Source organism: Gallus gallus, chromosome 2 (genome assembly GCF_016699485.2).
Source record: "Gallus gallus isolate bGalGal1 chromosome 2, bGalGal1.mat.broiler.GRCg7b, whole genome shotgun sequence".
Lineage (NCBI taxonomy): Eukaryota > Metazoa > Chordata > Aves > Galliformes > Phasianidae > Gallus > Gallus gallus.
Window position 1 is genome coordinate 110,293,446 of NC_052533.1, and position 22,405 is coordinate 110,315,850.

General features: G+C 38.9%; 1 protein-coding gene across 1 annotated transcript in view; it reads left to right on the forward strand.

Annotated features, from left to right (window-relative positions):
- Positions 1-22,405, forward strand: part of RP1 (RP1 axonemal microtubule associated) — a 200,459-nt gene that overhangs the window by 41,920 nt on the left and 136,134 nt on the right. The window contains exons 4-13 of the mRNA XM_040685413.2: positions 1,146-1,309; positions 3,204-3,290; positions 7,918-8,050; positions 14,431-14,582; positions 15,224-15,302; positions 17,127-17,202; positions 18,565-18,641; positions 18,743-18,774; positions 18,910-19,039; positions 20,237-20,340. Of these exons, the coding sequence (XP_040541347.1) occupies positions 1,146-1,309; positions 3,204-3,290; positions 7,918-8,050; positions 14,431-14,582; positions 15,224-15,302; positions 17,127-17,202; positions 18,565-18,641; positions 18,743-18,774; positions 18,910-19,039; positions 20,237-20,340 (1,034 nt within the window). The remainder of the gene's footprint in view (positions 1-1,145; positions 1,310-3,203; positions 3,291-7,917; positions 8,051-14,430; positions 14,583-15,223; positions 15,303-17,126; positions 17,203-18,564; positions 18,642-18,742; positions 18,775-18,909; positions 19,040-20,236; positions 20,341-22,405) is intronic.

The following is a 22,405-nucleotide window of genomic DNA, read 5'->3' on the forward strand; positions in this document are numbered from 1 at the left end:
AATCATTTAAGAAAGTGTGCATGGCTAACACTGAAAACACAGAGTGATACTGGAAACAAAATTGGTTTCACTGAATCTTACAACAGAATTGTAGGAATTCTTACTGCCTGACGTTTAAGACACATAGATCTATTTTAGGCATCTCAGTCAAGAAAAAAAAATTATTATGCCATGCCCTTACTATCTTATTTCTCAGTGCTTTAGCTAGAATGGATATGATGAGAATGCTGTGATGGATGGAAAAGTAACATCAGTAAAATGTAGCGTAGGCAGCAGGGGTCTTCTGTAATTAATAAAGCTCTTCAATACCACTATTGTGTTTTAAAGTGTTCTCTTTTGAGAAACAGTTATATTAATCAGTGGTGCTAAAGAATATTTATAAGCTTGAGAGGTGCTTAAATGTTCATCATTTGAGATAGGAATCAGCTGTATTGGGGGTGAGAACGTTTTCTTAATACCCCTGTTAATATGAAAAACTGTTATCTGCCACCCCTCAGTGATATAATTTCTCTTAACTCCATGCTCTTGATATTCAACTTCCACTAAACCAATGCTTAAATCCATATACTTGGTCTTGTTAAAAATGAAATTAACCTGTAGAAAGAGTGTTGATATCTCAGGGTATAATGCCAACACTACAATGCAAGAACATATTGGGCAGTTTTGTCTGAGCTGTTACATCTGCATGGCTTTGCACACATACAGTTCCATTCTTAAAGAGATATCTTAAGAGTCCTTAATGCTTGAAGCGAAAAGTTTGTCATTCCAGAGGTAGCTTGTGGAGAGCCTGCAAGGGTGTCATTACACAACACTGCACTGGACAGAGCTGACATATCCTAAACAAACAGGAAGACCTATTTCATACAATTTAGTACAATGTTTCAAATTTTGTGTTTGAAAACTGGTATGCAGTCGTGCAATTGAGTTTGTCATATAGCATATGCATACACAAATGATGTAAATGCAACCTGACATTTCTTGATTTTCACACGTACAACTTAGCACAGTCAATATTTGCTGTATCTTTGGGAAATATATATTTTTATATTCAACATAATATTATTTAGAATTCTGATTACTGAAATACACTTTACTTAGGATTCTTGAGCTTAAGTAATTCAGCAAGTCTTTTTATCTTCTGATAGCTAGGAAATGGAAGGTGTCAGTCCTCACCAGCGATATGCCATCTGCAGGAACAAGCTCAAAGGTTTATATCATATTATATGGGGATCACGGCAGTTCGGGGCCTATTTTTCTTGATGGAGAGAAGGGGAAATTATTTCAGAGAGGCAGCAAAGACGTCTTCACGGTAAGTAATATATATTCATTGTGTTACTTTCTTGTGTCCTGTTAGATAACATGAAATTTCAAAATCTATGTGATAAAAAGACAGTCCGTTTTTGTACAACACATATATCTGTAAACAGGAGGCAGGACACAAATGGAGAAATAAATGTAGTGTCCTCTTCTCCTAACCCATCGAAAAACTGGTTTGGTCCAACATATTTCTTGTCTACTTAAGAAGAACTACTGATTAGCTTATGCAGTGCCCAAAAATACTGAGAAGAGGATAACTGGTACTTCTGTAGTTTTAATATTTGTAGTGGAGAAACAATATTAAAAATGAAACGACAAGTGGAGAATTAGGGGATGGAATAAATTTTTAACTTTGTTAAATCTTTGCTGTGTTATTTCAATTAACAGCTCCCAGTTACACATGTAAATTCCTCCTCCATCAGTTTTGTTCCTTGATGATTTAAATAAGCCCAAATAGGGTCTCTTATCAAGAACTGCAGAGTCTAAGCGTATGTGTGGGACTGTCAATGTGAACTCTAGCAGGTACCTGCTGTAAGACCATGTAACAAATAACTATTTCCATCCTTATCATCCAGGATAGCAAGTACTTTTCTGACAAAAGATACTGAATGCCAGTATTGATGAGAAACTCACCTGTTTCTGCAATGGTCTAACAGCTGTCTCGAATGTAGGAAATGAAGTACTTAGGTCTCATCAGCTGATAGAGTTTCTCTGGAGAATCCAGCACCTCTGATATTTGTGCCATTCTCCATGTGTGATATAAAAAACAAAACCAAAACAAGATTGAAAGGAATAGATAAAATAAGTAACCAGGGTTAAAAATACTGTCTTCATAAGAAATGTTTTTAGCTCTGCTTTCTGCTCCCATTACTGCCATTCATTTCACCTCAAACGGCTCTTAAATACAAAATGTGGAGACAGTCCCTGGTTTGGAAACTGTAATTCTCCTCTTAGGTGAGTTTCCACGGCATTTAATACAGTTAAGGAGAGTGTACTGTAGAATGTATAGGAGCCAAGCCTCTCTGCTTGTTTTTTGTGCTAGATCCAAGTTAATTATGGTTTCTTCACAATACAGAGAATTTGGTTTGCACCCATTTATACTGTAAATGAAAACATGGAAATAAATTCCGTAGAAAGCATGAAAAGGACAGCAAATCAGACTACATCATAAGAAAAAAAAAAAAATGCAGCAAGGAGGATAGGCACTCAGAGTATATTTCCAGTGCCTTGAAGATAAGCTTTCTGACTCTACACTTAAGTTCATGACTACTTGTTTGAATAACCTTCACATAAAATGATTCCCTCAGCACCCTATTATCTGTGCTGGATGTAGTCATCCAGCCTGCCCAAGAGCTAATCTTTCAAATACAGCTTCTAAAGTTGATTTAATTGAAACGATTTGTAAAAAGAAATGTCAAAGATGAACACAATTGTTTCAAAATTGTAAAACATGTCATCTGAGAGGGGCAGAGAGAAACTCAGAGGTAGTGGGAGGTGCCAGGGATACAGAATTGATTTTTTAGCAGGTTAGCGGTACAGATGCTAAACTGAGATATCCTTTAGGGTCAAGCTATATTTTCTAGTGATGCCTACAATCTGTATCCATCTCCCACTGAGACCAATATTCACTGGGGAACAAAATAGCTGCAGCAGCATCTTGAATCATTTAGATGGGGCTAGCAGGCCACAGAATTTGTCATGGGGTTTTTCTTTAAAAGAGCAAGCTTTCAATAATAGTCTGGAGCAAAATATTTTAGAATCACTAGTTTAAATATCAGAATAGTTAATTAATCTAAACTAAAATTTTACTGATAGCTACTAAATGAACTTTGTTGTATGTTTTTTAAGGAATGTACTGTATTTCATCAGTGACATTCTTTTTACAGGTTCATACAGGAAACATAGGACGTCTCCACAAAATACGCATTGGACATACTAATGCAGGAAGTTGCCCTGCCTGGCATTGTGAAGAGGTAAAAGAAGCAAGAAGGAATTTTATCCTTCGAAAAGCAGTCACTATGACAATAGTGTCAAAACATGAGTGAGAAAAATTCCTTGGGAGATGTATGTTAGCCTCATGAAATACTTGTAGCTTTGTTTAAGAGATTATTTCTTGTGGAGTGGGTTCATGAAGAATGAGAGGCAGTCTATCTTCTTTTATTGCTTTCTGTTTAGTGAGAACTATATGTTGTATTTCTTTAAAAGTGCATGAATGAACAATAAGGAAAACAGCAAATTGCTCTACTGTAGTCTGAGTCTTCTGTAGCCTTGTGTGCTACAGAGTGCCCAGTTTGTCGAAACCTAGAAAGTCACTGAACTCAGTCTTGCCAAGTCCTCTTCAAATCTGCAACTGACTCCATGTTCTTATGTACAGCATCAGAGCTACACTGCAAGTGTTTCTAATTCTGTGACTCTGAGGAGATAAAGATAATGACAGGTTTTTTTCCCTCCACACTTAAAAAAGATCTCAATGCAGGTAAAGCAAAGTTGTTAGGATATGCAGCAAGAAAATTAGAAAGGCAAAAACCCAAGCTTGAACTCAATCTGGACACTGTAGTGCTAAGGAGAATCTCCACCTTTTTCCTTCCTTTACTGGATGTGTTTGAGAATATGACCGCTAAAGATAAGGAAAAAGCTGAAGTTCTCAATGCCTTCTTTACATCTGTCTTTAATCATCTGACCGGTTATTCCCTGGGTACTCTGCCTCCTGTCTTGGAAGCCTGGGATGGGGGGCAAAACAAACCCTTCATGATTCAGGTGGAAAAAGTTAGAAACCTACTCAATTTAGACTGCCACAAGTCCAATAGGGATCCACCCAGGGATGCTGAGGGAGCTGTCAGAAATTATTGCCATACCTCTTTCCACCATCTGTCAGCATTCCTGGTCAACCAAAGAGGTTCCAGATAATTAGAGGCTTGCCAATATGTCTCCCATCTACAAGAAGGGTTGTGAGGAGGATCTGGGGAACTACAAGCCTGTCAGCCTGACCTCAGTGCCAGGAAAGGTTATGGAGCAGACCATCTTGAGTGAGACCACACAGCAAGTGTGGGACAGCTGGGGAATTAGGCCCAACCAGCATGGGTTCATGAAAAGCAACTCCTGCTTGACCAACCTTATCTCCTTCTATGATTGAGTTTTCTGCCTGCTGGATGAGGGAAAGGCTATTGATATAGAATACCTAGACTTCAGCAAAGTCTTTGACACTGTCTCCCACGGCATTCTCCTGGAGAAACTGTCAGCCCATGGCTTGGACAGGTACACTCTTTGCTGGGTAAAGAACTGGTTGGATGCCTGGGCCCAAAGAGTGGCAGTGAATGGAATTAAATCCAGCTGGTGACTGGTCATGAGTAGTGTTCCCAGGGGTCAGTACTGAGGTCTGTTCTATTTAGTATCTTTATTGATGATCTGGATGAGGGCATTGGGCACACCCTCAGTAAGTTTGCAGATGACACCAAGCTGAGAGGAAGTGTTGATCTGCCTGGGGGTATGAAGGCCCTACTCAGGGATGTGGACAGGTTGGATCACTGAGCAGAGGCCAGTGGGATGAAGTTCAACAAGACCAAGTGCTGAGTCCTGCATTTTGGCCATGACAGCCCCAGGCATTGTTACAGGCTTGGGGCAGGGCAGCTGAAAGACCGTGTGGAAGAAATGGTCCTGTGGGTGTTGGTTGACACTTGGCTGAACATGAGCCAGCAGTGTGCCCTGGTGGCCAAGAAGGCCAATGGCATCCTGGCTTGTATCAGGAATAGTATTGCTGGCAGGTACAGAGAGGTGATTATCATAGAATCACTAAGATTGGAAAAGACCCACAGGATCATCCAGTCCAACCATTCACCCATCACCAATGGTTCTCACTAAATCATGTCCCTCAACACAATATCCAAACATTCTTTGAACATCTCGAGGGTCGGTGACTCCACTACCTCTCTGGGCAGACCATTCCAGTGCCTGACCACCCTTTCAGAGAAGTAGTATTTCCTAATGTCCAGCCTGAACCTTCCCTGGTGCAGCTTGAAGTCATTCCCTCTAGTCCTATCACTAGTCACACGAGAGAAGAGGCCGACCCCCACTACAACCTCCCTTCAGGTAGTTATAGAGAGCATCCTTTATCCCCTTGTACTCAGCTCTGATGAGGCTGCACCTTGAGTACTGTGTTCAGTTTTGGGCCCCTCCTTACAACAAAGACATTGAGGCCACAAAGTGTGTCCAGAGAAGGGCACTGAAGCTGGTGAAGGGGGACTGGAGCACAACTCTTATGGGGAGTGACTGAGGGAACTGGGATTGTTCAGTATGGAGGAGGCTCAGGGGACACCTTATCACTCTCAACAGCTCCAGGAAAAGAGGTTGTGGTTAGGTGACAATCAGCCTCTTCTCCTGGGTAACGGTGAAATGACAAGGAAGAATGGCTTCTGGTTGGATATGATGAAAAATTTCTTCTCTGAAAGAGTGTTGAAGCACTGGACCAAGCTGTCCAGTCACCATCCCTGGAGGTTTTAAAGAAACGTGGAGATGGAGTACTAAGAAACATGGTTTAGTAGGCAACACTGGGAGTAGGTGGATGGCTGGACTAGATGATCTTAGAGGTCTTTCCAACTTTAATGATTGTATGACTCTATAAAGTGGAGCTAATCAGCAAGTTCTGTTTCCAGTTTCAGTTATTGTACACAGTACATAGGTAATTGTACGAGAATAAAAGTATCTGGATTTTATCCTTTACGTTAGTCATGTATTATGTGTGCCAATGATAGGGTATTCATGCCTGAAACTCTTCCCTCTTTGTGCCAGAGTTTCCCATCCTTCATTTAGGAAAAAACAGTTGATAAAGAACTTTAGAAGCTTCTGATGAACTCAACATTATAATCATGCTTCAGGGCTAATTTATATCTGTCTAATACAGAATGCCCATTAATGTTAAATATTTACTGTTTTGAACTCTGTGGTTATTTGGTGTTTTAATTAGTTATTTTCATTTGGGGCTGAAACTCAGTTAGAAGCCACAGTATGGTTTGTGTATAACATATGTAGATTGTGTATGTATACCACATATATATATGGTGTATATGTATAATATGATATATATGTCTATATATAGTATATATATAAATATATGGTATATATGTAATATGACATTATATATATGTATAACATTGTATGACACATCCATTTAAAATGAGAGGTTAAGGAATGCTGACAAAAATGGACATTAAAAAAAACGTATCTTTCACTCTTCTCCTTTCCCAACTAGGAAATATTGATTGAAATCAACAATAAAATTTTAAAAGAAGGAAGGAGTCAAGTACTTCACCATGTTCATAAATTCTTGGCTTACAAATTTTGTTGTATTTTCTTACCGAACCTCTGCCAATTGGCCACAGTTTCAAAACAGCAGTGCATCATCGAGGGTTAGGTCATTCAGTCTTAGCAACTTCAGGCACATAGTCAAAAAGAAATACATTCAAACAAATGCATTCTACAAGTAAACTAGGATTTTGTTAGGTAGAGAGCCAAAGGAGTACAACTACTCATTTCTAGACTTCATAGGAGTGAAACAAAATACAGAAAGATGGCCAGGCACTCAACGCTATTTTTCTTTGGGAAATATATATTTTTCTAGAAGATCTGAAATTGAGAAATCTATAACAGCAGAATTTCTATGGTAGCTAGGCATGTTCCTTCCCCCCCCAGTATCACATAGTTTCTTCAACTGTATCTGTGCTGAGATGGTTTCAGGACTGCAAATGATTGTGACACTGCTTCACTAACTCCAAGTTCCCTTTCAAGGTCCCTCAGGCTGAAGTGTGCTGAGTTTTTCAGGTAGCATGAATTTATTTCTTTAGCTTTATTATTAAAGCAGTAAAAATAATTAAAATGTTTCAAATTATACAGAATTAATTCAATATTCTAATTAAGAAGATTGTGCTCTACAAAGCACAGAGCAGGAATGAAGTTGCAGGTAGAAGCAGTTCTTCTCTCTGCAGACTGAAATTCTAATGTAGCTACTAGTATAAATTAGCATAATCAGAGACTATTCTACTACATAACAGTCAATGAGATTCTTTCTACAGAATGCTTTGAAGTACATGATAACTGGATCTCCTTTGATTCTCTAGCTGATGTGCATATGGTCCTTTTACTGCTGTGTATTGGAAGTTGGATATGGAAGAAAGGTTTATGGGGCAGACTAGTACTAGAGCGAAAGTCTTTCAAACACTATTTATATCAGAAGCAGTTCTGAAGAATCATAACCTCTTCCTTTAATTCTTGTTCTAACAATGAATTAAGCAAAAGGAATAGATTAGCAAGCATTGCTGAACTTCCCAGTGAGAACTTCCCCATTAGGTAAGCCATGCCACTTAGTGCCTGCCTACCTGGATATATCAGCTGCAGCAGCAAGGCTGGATTTTGTCAAACTGTACCTGAGCTGATAAACCCTGTTTCTTGTCTATGCTTTAGTTACTCTGCCCTGTCTTCCTGAATTTGATTGGGTGAAAAGTCAAATTGGGTGCAGCTGTATCCAGGGAGCAGACGTGTTCCAAATTCGTGCTTTTGTGATCATGGCACAGATCAGTGACTTAAACTGCAATTCCTTTTCTGCTTTAGGTGCAGTTGCTGAATCTTTTCTCAGGGGAGCAGTTTTCTTTCCCTGCAAATCGATGGCTGGCCTGGGACCAGGCTAAGGGGGAAATATCCATGGAGCTTCCTGTTTTACATCAGGGTCAGCCTGTTCTTCCAGGTAAGCACAATACCACATTAGCTAAGTCAGACCACAAGTAGATGCTGCTAGAGATGATGTCATTTCTTTTCATCAGTCCCTCTATCACTTTTTTTTTTTTTTTTGGCAGCCACAACATGTTTTCTGTGCTGTTTTCCTGTGGTTATTGAGCATAGTGAGATAAGTCAGATAAGAATCACCAGAGAAGAGTTAGTAGAGTCTTTAATGCTTTGATTTCACAGATCCTTCAGAAAGATTCCTGATTTGACAGGATTTTAAGCATCTGTGTTTGCTTTAAAATAGAGGCAATAGTAAAGACATCTCACAGTTATTGGTTTATATTTTTATATAAAAAAAACAAACAACAGTAAACAAAAAAAACATTGTGAGCAAAGTCAAAGACTCTACTTTCAGTAACTTGGTAACTGAGAATTGTAGCTCTACTACGACTATTTTAGATACCACTTTAGTTTCTTTCATATAAGTAGCTGGGACAGGTTTCCAGAATACTTATAATTTTGGGGTTTGGAACAAAATAATATTCCAGAAAATTATATATAAAAAACTCCATCACTGATATACTAACATCATGATCATACTGTAATTCTGAAGATCAGTGATGCCAAACGCTATCAAAATTATCCGGTGTTGCTGCTATTTACACTTGCTTGAACGCTCTGTTCTACCACACTCATCTCTGTTACCCATGCTGGTTGTTGTTTGTATGTTTTCTCTTCCCTTCAGTGGTGGTAAGGGTATAGAAGAAGTCTGTGCTTGTTCTTCCCATCACTTCATCTGACATTGCTCTTTCCTAAAGAAAGTAGAAGGGAAGATCAAGATTGGTGTATCCTATGAGGGATATGGCTGAGAGATCAAAAATGTTAGGGCAGATTCCCATTCTGTAGCGTGTGAAGATGGAAAACTCATACCATCACCAGTATTACTTGTGCTGAAGCTTTCACTTGAGAAAGATTCACATGAGACATGCTCTGGGCCCTCCACTCCTTCCTTACCCAAAAGGTCAGATCAGCTGGAGAACTGAAGGACTATTGGATGAGAGAATCCTTCATCCAGAAAAACTGTGGAACTCCTCCCTCTCTCCTCCCTCTGCCCCCCCTTTTTTTCTTTCCAGATTTCTTAATACTGTATCAGTTTCTGGTGATATTATGGTACCTTTCATTGATCATGAAAAATTGAAATGGAAACAGCCATTGCTGTTGGGTTGCAGAACGGAGGAAGAGGCTATAAATGAAATTGAGGGGCGGAAGTCCAGAAAATGGCACATGAATGTTGGCAAACATACCTCTCAATGGTAACTCTAGTAACAAGGAGCTGGGTGACTTGGAGCTCTATTTATACTTGTGATGGCTGGTCATGGAGATTAAGACCCTGGAAAGAAGACCAGAAGAAAAGACCTGTTCCTTATTAATATGTCTTTAAGAGAAAAAGAATAGAAGGAAACATTCCCCCTCCCATGATCTAGTTAGCAGATCTAAATGTTTCATGAAATACTGTAGAGTGGGGCTGGACAGACCTAAACATGCTGATTTGTGATCTGGAGTGGTTATGATTTTCATATCTTTGAGGTCACAAAAAGCCTCTGGTGTAGTCAACCTTTGTTCCCAGGTTTCTCTTTGGGAAAAAGTCTCTTTGGGAGACTTTGATATTATTAGTGTAGAGGGACATACAAACACATCAATCGAAACAAAACACCAACCTTTTAAATAAATGTTCATTAATGTATGGGAACTGTTGAATCATGGCCTGAACCTCTGATTGACTACCTGAGGCAAGCACCGAGTCAGCCACGGGAGCACAGGTGAAGGCAATTCAGCTGTGTAACCGGAAGTGGGTGGAGCCAGGCTCCACCTCTCCTAGACCCCCCATTTAAGGGCTGACTGCCAATGAGGAAGGATCTCTTCCTGGAGATTGCTCCTTGGGGGGAGTTTTGCAAGCCTACAACACTGGTGAGCACCTTTCATTTATATCTGATTATTGGGAAGGTCATAGAACAGACCCTCCTGGATGATATGCTCAATCACATGAGGAATGAGCGTGTGATCTGAGGCAGCCAGCATGGCTTCACCAGGGGAAGGTCATGCTTACCCAATCTTCTGGCCTTCTATGATGGAGTGACGGCATTGGTGGATGAGGGGAAGGTGACTGATGTCATTTACCTGGACTTGACCAAGGCCTTTGACATGGTCCCTCACCACATCCTTATCTCCAAATTGGAGGGATGTGGATTTGATGGGTGGACCACTCGTTGGATAAGAAATTGGTTGAAAGGCTGCAGACAGAGGGTGGTGATCAATGGTTCTATGTCCAGGTGGAGACTGGTAACGAGCAGAGTCCCCCAGGGATCTGTCTTGGGACCGGTGCCCTTTAACAATGACAATGACGATGGAATCAAGTGCACCCTCAGAAAATTTGCTGACGACACCAAGCTGAGTGGTGCAGTTGACACAGAGGAAGGAAGGGATGACATTCAGAGGGACCTTGACAGACTTGAAAGGTGGGTGCGGGTAAACCTGATGAGGTTCAACACAGCAAAGTGCAGGGTTTTGCACTTGGGCCGGAGGAATCCAGGCATCTATACAGACTGGAAGGAGCAGTCCTTGAGAGCAGCTCTGCAGGGAAGGACCTGGGGGTCCTGATGGATGACAAACTTCACATGAGCCAGCAGTGTGCTCTTGCTGCTCAGAAAGCAAATGGTATCCTGGGCTCCATCATGAGAGGGGTGGCCAGCAGGGACAGAGAGGTGATTGTCCCTCTCTACTCTGCTCTTGTGACTCCCCATCTGGAGCACTGTGTCCAGGTCTGGAGCCCCCAGTACAAGAAAGTCAGAGAGCTGTTGGAGAGGGTCCAGAGGAGGGCCACAAAGATGATCAGGGGGCTGGAGCACCTCCCCTACCAGGACAGGCTGAGGGAGCTGAGCTTATTCAGCCTGGAGAAGAGAAGGCTGGAGGTGACCTCATTGCAGTCTTTCAGTACCTGAAGGGAGCCTATAAACAGGAAGGGAGTAAACACTTTGAAAGGGTAGATAACAGCAGGACAAGGGGGAACGGTTTTAAGTTGAAAGACGGAAGATTTAGGTTGGATGTTAGGGGGAAGTTCTTTACCAGGAGAGCGGTGAGGTGCTGGAACGGGCTGCCCAGAGGGGTTGTGGATGCCCCGTCCCTGGAGGTGTTCGAGGCCAGGTTGGATGGGGCCCTGGGCAACCTGGTCTAGTAAATGGGGTGGTTGGTGGCCCTGCCCGGCCGGGGGGTTGGGGATTCATGATCTTTGAGGTCCCTTCCAACCCAGGCCATTCTGTGATCTTTTCCAGTGCGGTAATCTTACCAGCCTAACTTCTCTGTATACTGTATAACATCTCTATGTTTATTAACCGTACAATTAACAGTGGTTAAAGTGTTGTTGAATGTGCTCAGCTCCTGTACATGCAAATATTGTTCTTTCGCAGTGTTCCCTTACTTAATACTCAGAGCCTTTTCCGTCTTACAATATTCAAGTCCTACTTTCTGAGTAAGTTATTCCTTTGTTTCTGAAATAAAGATATAATGAAAGATTTTCATTATCAAGTACTCTTGGTGCATTATAATGCACAACAGCATACTTAAACCATCCTCTCGATCTGCATTTTGCAGTTAACAATCTCTCTCACACAGGAAAAGAAGAAAAGGGCCATATATTTTCTCAGTATAAGAGGGGTCACGCTGAAGGCTTTGGAGAGGAGAGTTTCATCACTAGCTTAGTAATTGAAAGACAGCTTCTATGTCTTTTTGCCAATATTATATTTCTGCATGAGACAGTAAAAAGAGAAAACAGCTTTTAACTTCAGAGAAGTTAGTTTGATAACAGAACAAGGGAAGAGGTCTGGATTCAGGCTGAAAGGGAGATGATGAGAGGCCCTTTAAAACGAATTTCTGAATAAAAAGAGGCTGAATCACTTTCTGATTTAACAGTGTTGTGTTCAAAGAGAAAACACCTGAATTAAGCTGTTAAGAAGTATTACATAATGGCTCTAATTCTGAGGGACTGAGCACCATTTGTTTGACACTTTATCCTCAGTCATCCTACTTTTTTTCCCTTCTGCTCGTGTCTTATGACACAACTTTTGATTATATGAACTACTTGAAGGGGTAAATCAGAGTTACAGTGTTTGGTGACTGGCAAACCTCTGCTTTTCTTGAAGCAGAAACTGTACGGTGGATAAGTTATGTTGGAGGCAGTTGTAGTGCGGGAGAGGATTGTTGATCTGGAGAAACAAATTCTCTTTCCCACTTATCCATAAAATGGGGAACCAGTTCATGTGGGTACTGCAAGGAAAAGTTTGGAGAAGTAAATAGATTGGGTGGTGACGTGGTGAAAGATGATGATAAAAGGCAACATTAAGTGACAGTTGTTAATACTCAAACATTGGGGGCAGGTGTACTCTCGGGGAAAAAAAAGTAGTACATGAGTCTGCTGTTCAATACTGTCCAAAGCTTCTGTGGCCTAAATGTGGCTGGCTTTTGTCCAAATGATAATAGTTGATCCGAAATGAGAAAAGTATTCTACCTCTTTGTTCTGCCTTTACTTATTCATAGGTATAGGGGAAAGAACAACTTTTGCAAATAATCTTATTCCTGAAATTCTCTAACTTCAGACTACCGTGTTTATGCATTTAATTTTTTGCACTTATGGGCAATAGTATAGGCAAAAGAATAAAATTCCTTTTTCTTAATCTCCATTCTGCACATTGTTCTGTGAAATGTCTGAAGGAAAGGTGAGTCACCTATCTATGTCTTAGGATATAAGAACTATAAATACTTATGCTTATTAAAACCAGGGTTTCTCCCTAGGTTTATGAGAGCTAAAGAGGAGTGCTGAAAACTGTAAAAATTCCTTGCATTTTTTTATTTAGCTATTTTAAACTTCTACACTGGGTTTATTAATAATATATATCCATGGTACAATACTCCAGTGGAATGCAGTGGTACCCTGTGAGTATTTCTAAGCGTTTAGTTCTGATACTAGAAGCAAGTTAACACTGTACCACAGAGCTCTGTGTGGGCATGTAAAAACCAGCCTGTGAAGAGAGAGGTGACTGTTTTAGCTAGACCAGTACCTTTATCAAGGCTGAATTATTTTGTCAGCTTGTGTAGTCAGCTAAGCACAAGCACTGTGTGAATAAAGGTGAGATTGTCATTACAAAAAAAAAAAAAAAGGAAGACAGAACACCGAAAAACGAGTGTTGAGGGAACAGCTGTAACTAATTGCAGGTAAGGACTGATTATGAATAAATGCCTACTGCTTTTTAAAAGAAGGTGTTGGTCCGTCAGCAGAATGAGATGTGGGAGTGACCTCCTTCAGGTGAATTGCAGGAAAACTTCTTAACATATTGGAAATGGAAACTGATAATGGAGTGATGTTAATGATGTTGTTCTGAATCCAATTGCCTAGAAAGATTTTTCTTGTAAGACAAAATAGCACAAGGACACCTATATCAGGAGGAAGAACTTGTGTTCCAGAATATGAGTTTGTTCTCTCCTCGCTTCGTTCTGTCTCATTTGGTCTAGTTAATATTGTCACTGTATGTTGGCATGAACTTTGCCCTACTCATGTTTCTGTTGAGGATTATCATTACGTGCTTCTATTTTAGGTTTTCTGGAGTTCTAACATCCACATTCTAAAAATCATTGCATTCTATTACTGTGTAGTTTTAATGTATCGTAAACTTCATTCCAATTTTGTGGAATTTAGACTAAAATGTTTTTTTTTTTGTATTTGGATTATTTATTTCTTTTAAATAGCCTCTTTATTAAGCTTAATCCCATGGTTTTTTTTTCCTCACAAATCTACAGACTTTAAAGAATTTCCATATGGAATGTCATGAGGAAGTCTGTACTAGCCTGTTGCAGGAAGCATGAAATATTAAATCAGTGCAGCTTTCTGAATTCTGAGGTCCCAGAAAAGTAAAACTTTGGTGCTGGATTTTTGTTTGTTGAACCAACGCATTCAAAATGTTAATGTATCCTGCTGCTTGCTATAGTTTGATGCCACTACTTATGGTAAGCCTAATTCGGGCTTCTGCTATTTACTTTTCAGCTTGATGATTTCAGATGCTGCAGCAGGACAAAATCATACTATTGTGCATTTGAAGCTCAGTTCTTTTTGTGTTCTGGGGTTTAAAAAAAAACAACAGCAAAACAAACAAAAAAGCCCCTCACAAATATAACATCAAAGCAAGTTTATACTTTTTTTTCATTATTTTACTTGAATAGGATTTTGAAGATTTTTTTTAATCTAACTGCTCTTGACACAAATGCATTTGGAGTCTACAGGCACATTTGCAGTTAGATGTTATTCTAAATATAATAATGTTTGTAATATGAAAGGTTGTCATCTTCTGTTATCAGTGACTGTCTATGAAGTGCATGTGACAACAGGAGATCTGTGGAATGCTGGAACTGAAGCTGATGTGTATATTTCTATCTATGGAGAAAAAGGTGACACAGGATCAAGACAGCTGCTCAGGTCACAGAAACCCAAGAAATTTGTGAAAGGACAAGTGAGTACAAGAGCTTTTTCCGTTGTTTTTTTTTTTTCTGGCTTTTTGCCTCTCCAGTGGGCAGTAATGCTGCAATTATGAGAGATAATTACTGCATTCCTACGTTACTTCAAAATTCCACAATTAAACCAAAATTACTTTCTAATGGTAAATCAGTGCTTTTGAAAGATGAGTAGAATTTTCATTTATAAAATAGGTAAACTGTGCACTTCTGTATTTAATACTTAATTCCTTTATCATAGAACCATAGAATGGTTTGGGTTGGAAGGGACCTCAAGGATTGTCAGGATTTAATTTAAGTTGATTTAACAAATGAAGAGAGAATTAAACTTTTGCATTTGTGTAGTGTTGAAATCTACTGCAGCTTGTGAAAGTTTATTCCAAATTAAGCTTTGAACAGGTTTTTATCCTGACTCTCATCCCATTCATCTGAGTGGAATGCTCCCATTAAGTAAGTGATCGGGCTTATTATTTTGTTTCAGGAAAACCATCCCTGATTTATTCTGGAATTATTATTAACTGATATTTCACACGATGTCTTTGAATTTAGAATTTCATGGGCTTAAGTAGGTCTTTGGGTTCTGTGGCTGAAGAGTGTTTTGCTTTTCAGATCTTACTGAAAATGTGTTGATTGATTACAGACTGACATCTTTCTTGTGGAAGCTGTACACCTTGGCCATTTGTACAAGATTGTTATAGGACACAATGGTCTTGGATCAGGTCAGAATTCTCTCTATTTAGTCTCTGTATACTACCTGTGAAGTTTTCCACCTTTTCATTGAAAAAAAAATATATAGAAAATGGAATGCACGACAATGTTCCAGAAGTGAGAGAGAAAAACCTCTAATGGAACTTTTCAAGTGACCTTACTGCATCATCATGAATATCAGATATTTTGTGTTCACTTTCAGTATTCTGTCATGTATTATGTTAAGTATACCATCGACAACTACTTCTGCAATTTTTGACTCATCATCAAAAAAGTGCAAAGAGGAGTGTCTGCATGAGACACTGAACGTGTCTCATACAATCGAAGTTATAATAAAATATCTTAGCATTGTTTTACTATTACCAGTTATATCCTAAAGATGCAATTGGAGATTTTGGTTACAGTACCTTGTCACTGGACAATTAATAATATAATAGAAATCAAACTGCTTGCAGTCACAAGATTTGCTTTGTAAAGTCTTGTGCTGTGCTGTACGATATTTAGACACATTTTTTGAGACATGTATTAGTGCTGCGAAGGCAATGTAAAATATGTTGTCGGACAGTTCTCTACCTGACTTTTTCTCTTATGCTCAGTCATGCTTCGCTCTTCCCATATTTACCATACAGGTAGAACATCTAAGCTTTTTCCTCAATTTGTTACAAAAATGTCACGTTGTTTTGTAGTCTTTTTCAGTGAGTGCCCATAGCTGGGTGCCTCCAGTAAGAGGCGCTGCTCAGATACCTCTGAGGATGAAGAAATAAAGACAAGGTCTTTCTCTTAGCAGTACTCTTCGCTGCCCTACTTCTAGATGAAGAGTTGTTGCAGATTTTGCTTACTTGCCTTGTCACTTTTTGTGGTTGCTAACTGATGTAGAGTGCAATTAATGAATAAAAGTTTACTTTTGAATGAGATGACTAATAGAAAATAGTCATCCCTAGAGATTCTCAGGAGTTCTTGTTCATAAGATTACATATGCCTAGAAAGGCTTTGAGAAAAAGCTTCACATGAAGAAGATCTTGCTTTTATTCTTCACCCTCAGTGCCATGTAATATGAATTTATCAATGAAGATCTGCCCTTGATTATCAGCCTCCTACTTTAAGGATCCAGCCTACCACTGCCTTTGTTCTGGGCTCATTTGAATGACACTTGAAAACTCGGGCAAACTGAGGCTTCTCATCAATCTGATTCTAAGCTACTAATTCTAGAATGTATTATTCAAAAAGCAGATGAACTGCTAGTATCGTGATAAGCTGCCATCTGATCTAATCTTGGTGATATCGGTCAATCAAATCAGTCACCGAATCAAATCTTCATTGAATCAATCAAACAAAATAGTTTAATACAATGACTAAATGAGGGGAGATGTGATCTCAGAGCCACAATAGCCAGGTAGAGAGCTAGCAGCTTTGCTGGTCCACCTCCAAGTTCTACAGTATCTACAGCGTGTAAGAGCTGTAGTCCTCCCTGTAAGTGCAGCCATGACTATAGCAATGGAGCTGCAGATTTTTCACTTTCAGTAGAATCACTCATAGAATCAATCAATTATAGAATTACCAAGGTTGGAAAAAACCTCGAAGTCCAACTGTCCACCAATTACCAGTATTTCCCTTCTACACCATGTCTCTTAGTACAACATCTAAACATTTCTTGAACGCCTCCAAAGATCATGACTCAACCACCTCCCTGGGCAGCTCATTCCAGCACTGGACCACTCTTTTTCAGAAGAAACTTCTCTTAACTTCCAACCTGAGAAGAGAGAAAGCCAGAGGAAATAAGACTTCACCAAATCTGCTTTTCATGAATTAACTTTATTTTTTTCTTTAAATCTAAGGAAATGGATGGTATCTGGACAAAGTTGTAATCAAGGATCCTGTAACAGATCTGGATTATACTTTTCTTTGCCACAGGTTAGTGGTATTTGATTTTTAATATGTTTCTAATTGCCCATAGATTATCTTCTGAGATGTGCTGTCAGATAAAACACATCTCCTAAAAAATGAACTGAAATTATTAGATACTTCTCATAGCTCTCTGAGTTGCACTCGTCTCAAACCTCTGGTATGTTTTAGTTAATGAAAAAAACAATAAATTCTGCCTTGGAACATTTCATTCTTTTACCTAGCTAACTATGTAAGAGTTGCTTTTTTGGCATATTCTCTGTATTGAGCACTTTGGGTCTTACACCTGTGGATGCATTCTTCTCCACTGTGAGGTGGAAAGCTTTCTTAGCACAGAGGCTTACCTGGGGTTTGATGAACTTGAAGGTCTTGTGGAATGGCTATCACAAAAGTAGGTATCTTATGACACCTCTTTTTCTTATTCAGTTTGCAGCCTTGGGTTGCAATATAACTTGAAGCAGTTCTACCTTCCCTACCTTTTCCTCTGCAGATGCTACTGCTCTGAATCTTCTGCTCTGTAGCTTATTTCTAATTTTATCCACTCCTGGTTAATTCTCAACACCTTATGGAATAATTATAAATGATAAAGTGCAAATACTAAGAATGGTACAGTCCAGTCTAGTCTGTGTGAGTCTAGCTACAGCTTGCCAGTGGCACCTCAATTCTATTTTCTTTTCTCACTTCTCCGAGTGAATAAATAACTGCCTGAGACAGCTCAGAGTGAGTGATGTGCACACTGAAACTGATTTATGTGTGAGTAAGGGCTTTTTGCCTATCAGACACAGCACCTCATCTTTGCCTGACCTAATTTTTATTCTGTATTCTAGATGAGATGAACTGCTATGAGGAGATGCATAATGCTAGTTTCATGCATAATTTAGGGAGAGTTCAAACCCATTTCAGGCAGAAAAATACGGAGTATGTGCTAGTTATTGTTAGAGCCTGATGCCTTTCTTGCTGATGCTGCTCATACAATGTGTGAATCCTTCAGGCTCAAATGGAGTTAGACTTGACTTATGTAAGAGGATGCGAAGTCAATACAATAGCATTGTAGAAGCATGGTTCAGATACGATAAGAGTGTTGTCTGTGTGCGGAACATGTAACAGTTTGCAACCTGCTGTAGCCTTCTTGCAGACAGGACGAGCAAGCATTTTGATCACTGCAACTTTGATTACTGATGGGATCAATATGACATCTCTAATTTGTAGTAACTGGCTTAAGCCCTTCTATCTCTTTCTGTGTAATCAAAAAAAGAATTAAAACATCAACAACAAAAAATAATTCAATACCAGTGTTCAAGTACCATGTATACAGTGTTGTAGGAGTTGTCTGTCATAGTTATATTACTGAAAAGCCATCTGTTTTTTCAGATGGCTGGACAATGGGCAGGATGATGGCAACATTGCGAGAGGACTGACTGTGACAGATCCCAGCACATTTCCAGGAAGTAAGTGAAAACTGGTGGGGAGGAGAACCCAGGCTCACAACAACTATGTCAAATGGAATGAGGATGCTTTGTAAATTAATCATTGTTTTTTATCTATATAGGGGAGGAACTAGAGCTCAAGAGAGAAGAAACTGTAAGGAATTACTTTTTATTTTTATTCAGACAACTCTAATTGTACTTTGAAACTATATCAGTTGTTCTCAAGTATGTCAAACTCTTGTATATCATCTTCTCATAAGTCTTTTCTGCTTGTTGTTTATAAAACCAGTGGGCTGCTGAAAAGTGGAAATTTCAGAAAGGCAATACACTTCAGTTTTACAACAGGCTTACCCGTGGTTTCTTATGCCTCTATCCAGACAGCAGTGTTGATGCCCTTGGTGACAAGAAAAATAAATATGGTAAAGTATTTTTCATGTGGGTGTATGCATAAAGATAAAGAAAAGAGGACTTCATATTTCACTGTCTTGTGTTGTGATTCCTGTCAATATAATACAAAATTTTCTTCCTTAGAACATCTACATATACTCTAAGACACAAATAATCCATAAATGCTGTCTTGGGAACTGTTGTTGAAATTTTCATTTAGGATCCCTGCTGCTTTTTGTATGCTTTGGAGTAAAGTCTTCCAACCTAAGCTATCTATTTTTCTTTTCAAATAATAATAAAAAAAAAGTGTTGTCTTTACCACATCTAAAGAAGTATAATATAATAGCATTACAAGCACTGATGGAAAAATTCATAGGTAGAGATTTGGTTGAGTGTTTTTTAATTTCTCAGGGAGCTTTATCTCTATTGTAAAGCAGAGAACTCATTTGTGATAGCAATGTGTCCTCCATCTCTTGTCCCAAGGGCTGGAAAGCCCGACTATATCATATGACTTGTGACATCGTTCCTAGGACACAGTGATCACTGACTATATAATCCCAATTATCCTGATGAGAACCTGAAAATCTTATGTCATGGGTACCACAGGAGTCTTCCAGAGACAGCTGCATAGTGCAGATTGGGCAGCATTATGTTGTGGTACATCAGTTGTTCAAAAAAAAAAAAATCATCTGTTACTGCTGGGAACACTAAAAATGGCACAACTTTAGCTTTCATCAGTATTTCTTAGCTATGAGAGGGTAATTCTTTGGAATACTGACCAGATTTGAAATTTTCAAGGCCATGAGTGATTCTACAAGGTTTGCTTTAAAAAATCTAGTATGAATGCACAGAAAAAAAATTCTGCTCTCCTACCTGAGAGCTTCATGTTACTTGCATGATTTATTATTTACCAAGTCATTCATTGCTGTTGTCTGGTTCATTACGCCATAAACCTCAACTCCTTTTTACAGATTTTTTAAAGCGCGTATGCTCACCAAGAGATGTTTTTTCTTGTCATTAACTTCTGCAACCTTTTCCTCAAGGCAGAAAATTAGATAGTTGTTTCTAGGCACCCTCTCCTAAAGGAATGAGGAAGGGGATTCATTGATCAGTGAGGTCAAACTGTTGAGTTAATATAATTGAAAACGATACACGATTGGTTGTAATTAAATGAAATTTAATTTCATACTCTGACCTTTTCTATTTTTTTTTTTTCATTTAACTCTAAGGGCTTTTCAATGTAATTGTCAAAAAGGGAAATATTTTCATATTCAGAAGTCATCAGATACCACATCTTGCTCTCGCTCTTGTCAATGGCTATGCAACTGGAAAGGTAGGAAATACTGCTACTGGTTTCTGCTTCATAATAACATTTCATTGATTAAAAACAGTGCTGTTTTTGTTCTGCCTAATACATAATCATGCTTTCAGACAGATAAGGATCTATGAAGTGCACAACTGAACCCAGGAAATTGTCAATAGGCAAATTTAGCTATAGGGCCTTGTCTCTTTTCTCACAGTTTACTTTTTACTTCTTGGTAGAATTTTTAATAGCATACATAACAGTGCAGGAATAAAGGATCATTCCCTGCCACAGTTTGTATCAGCTTACCACATACTGCCAAGGTACCTGGAATACCCTAACATTACCTCTTTTTGCATAAGTATCAATTCTAATATTGATTTTAATTGTCACAGTGGTTTTTGTTGTTGTTTTTTGTCTTTTTGTGTAAACTGTCTGTCATAAACCACCTGAAGAATTCCAGATTTATTTTGATCCATACTGGTTCTTCCCATCTTCATAATCTTACTGTTGTCTTTCTTTCTCAACACTTGGAATATGCAAGTAGAAGCTGTAGAATTTAGTACTTTCGGATGAAACTCTGTTCTATTGAAGAAAGAAGCTGTTTTTCTTTCTTTATTTATTTATTCAGGGAATAATCTCATAGGCAAACCTGGTCCTGTCTTTTTCTTACATGATGTGAATTAGTATTAGAGGGAGTGAAGTACTCTCAGTAGAGCTAGAACTCCCAAGGGGAGCAGCATCAGTCTGCCAGGTAAACTGTCAGAACTCCTTGCAGGACTTTGTAGTGCTCATGTTCATTACTGTAATTCCATACAGGGAACACCTTGTGGTCTGTCACATTGCAATATGTCTTACTACAAAGAGAGTATTAATTGGACACTTAAATTTAAGCCCTCTCTCTCTCTGCTAATGAGTATTTTATGAGTTTGAGCAGCCTATTGAAAATCTGGACCTCTATTTTCTTGTTTTCAGTCTTGCATGATTCTTTTCTTCTCAGAGAATATGAGAAATGTTATGTGAAAACTTTTGAGGTCCTTGAAATGGCAGTAGGTAAATGTAAGCAAAATGTCAATTCAAAAATTACAGTTGACCTTAAAATACACATTTAATTACATTTTTGAGGGGCAAGCTAGCTTAATTATTTCACCACCACTTCAGAAATCCAGCCAGTTTGTCCTTTACTTTTGAAAGCAGATTGAATTTGGAATTTGACAGGCAGGTTTTTTAAGTACAAAGCTTTTTTTTTTTTTTAAGAAAGTGTGATTCTTTGAAGCCTTAATAAAATTGATTCAGAGAGTCATAGAGAACCATAAAATTATTTGGATTGGAAATGACCTTAATCATCTAGTTCCACCCCCACCTGCTATGGGCAGGGCTGCCTCTCCACAAGCTCAGGCTGCCCAGGGCCCCATCCATCCTGGCCTCAAATGCCTCCAGGGATGGGGCATCACAGCTTCTCTGGGCAGCTGTGGCAGCGCCTCACCACTCTCTTGGTGAACAGTTTCTTTCTAAGGTCTAATCTAGACCTACCTTCTGTTAGTTTTAAGCCATTACCCCTTGCCAGGGAATGTAGTGATAAGAAAGAGTATATCCATTTGTAACCCATTCTGATGTTTGAAAAATGTGCGATTATGTAAGACAGAGGACTTTTAAGAGCTTGAGCTGATTACTGTCACTTTTATATTTATTAAAAACTTAGTTTTCTTAAATATGCGAATGATGATGGAGTTGGTAAGTTATTTAAAGACTTGTTTTGTATATTGTCTTTCATACAGTGGAATCACACAGTCTGCAAATCTGAATAGACAGACGTGAATACTGTGATGCTTTATGCTTTCATATGAAATCTCTAACTTTTTGTTGTCTGTAAGATGAATATGGACTGTAAGATGAATAGGATGAATATGGAGAATCACTATTTGCCACCATCATGCAAATTAGAGTAGCAGAAAGTTCATTTTTGGTCTATGTCAGTTTTTAATTCCATCCTTCTTTGCCGGGTTTGTCAGCTGTGACTCTACACTCTCTGCAGTTGAGGTACTCCGGTATCTTTCAGGTTATTCTCAGATTTGTTTCATTTTAAGACGAACTG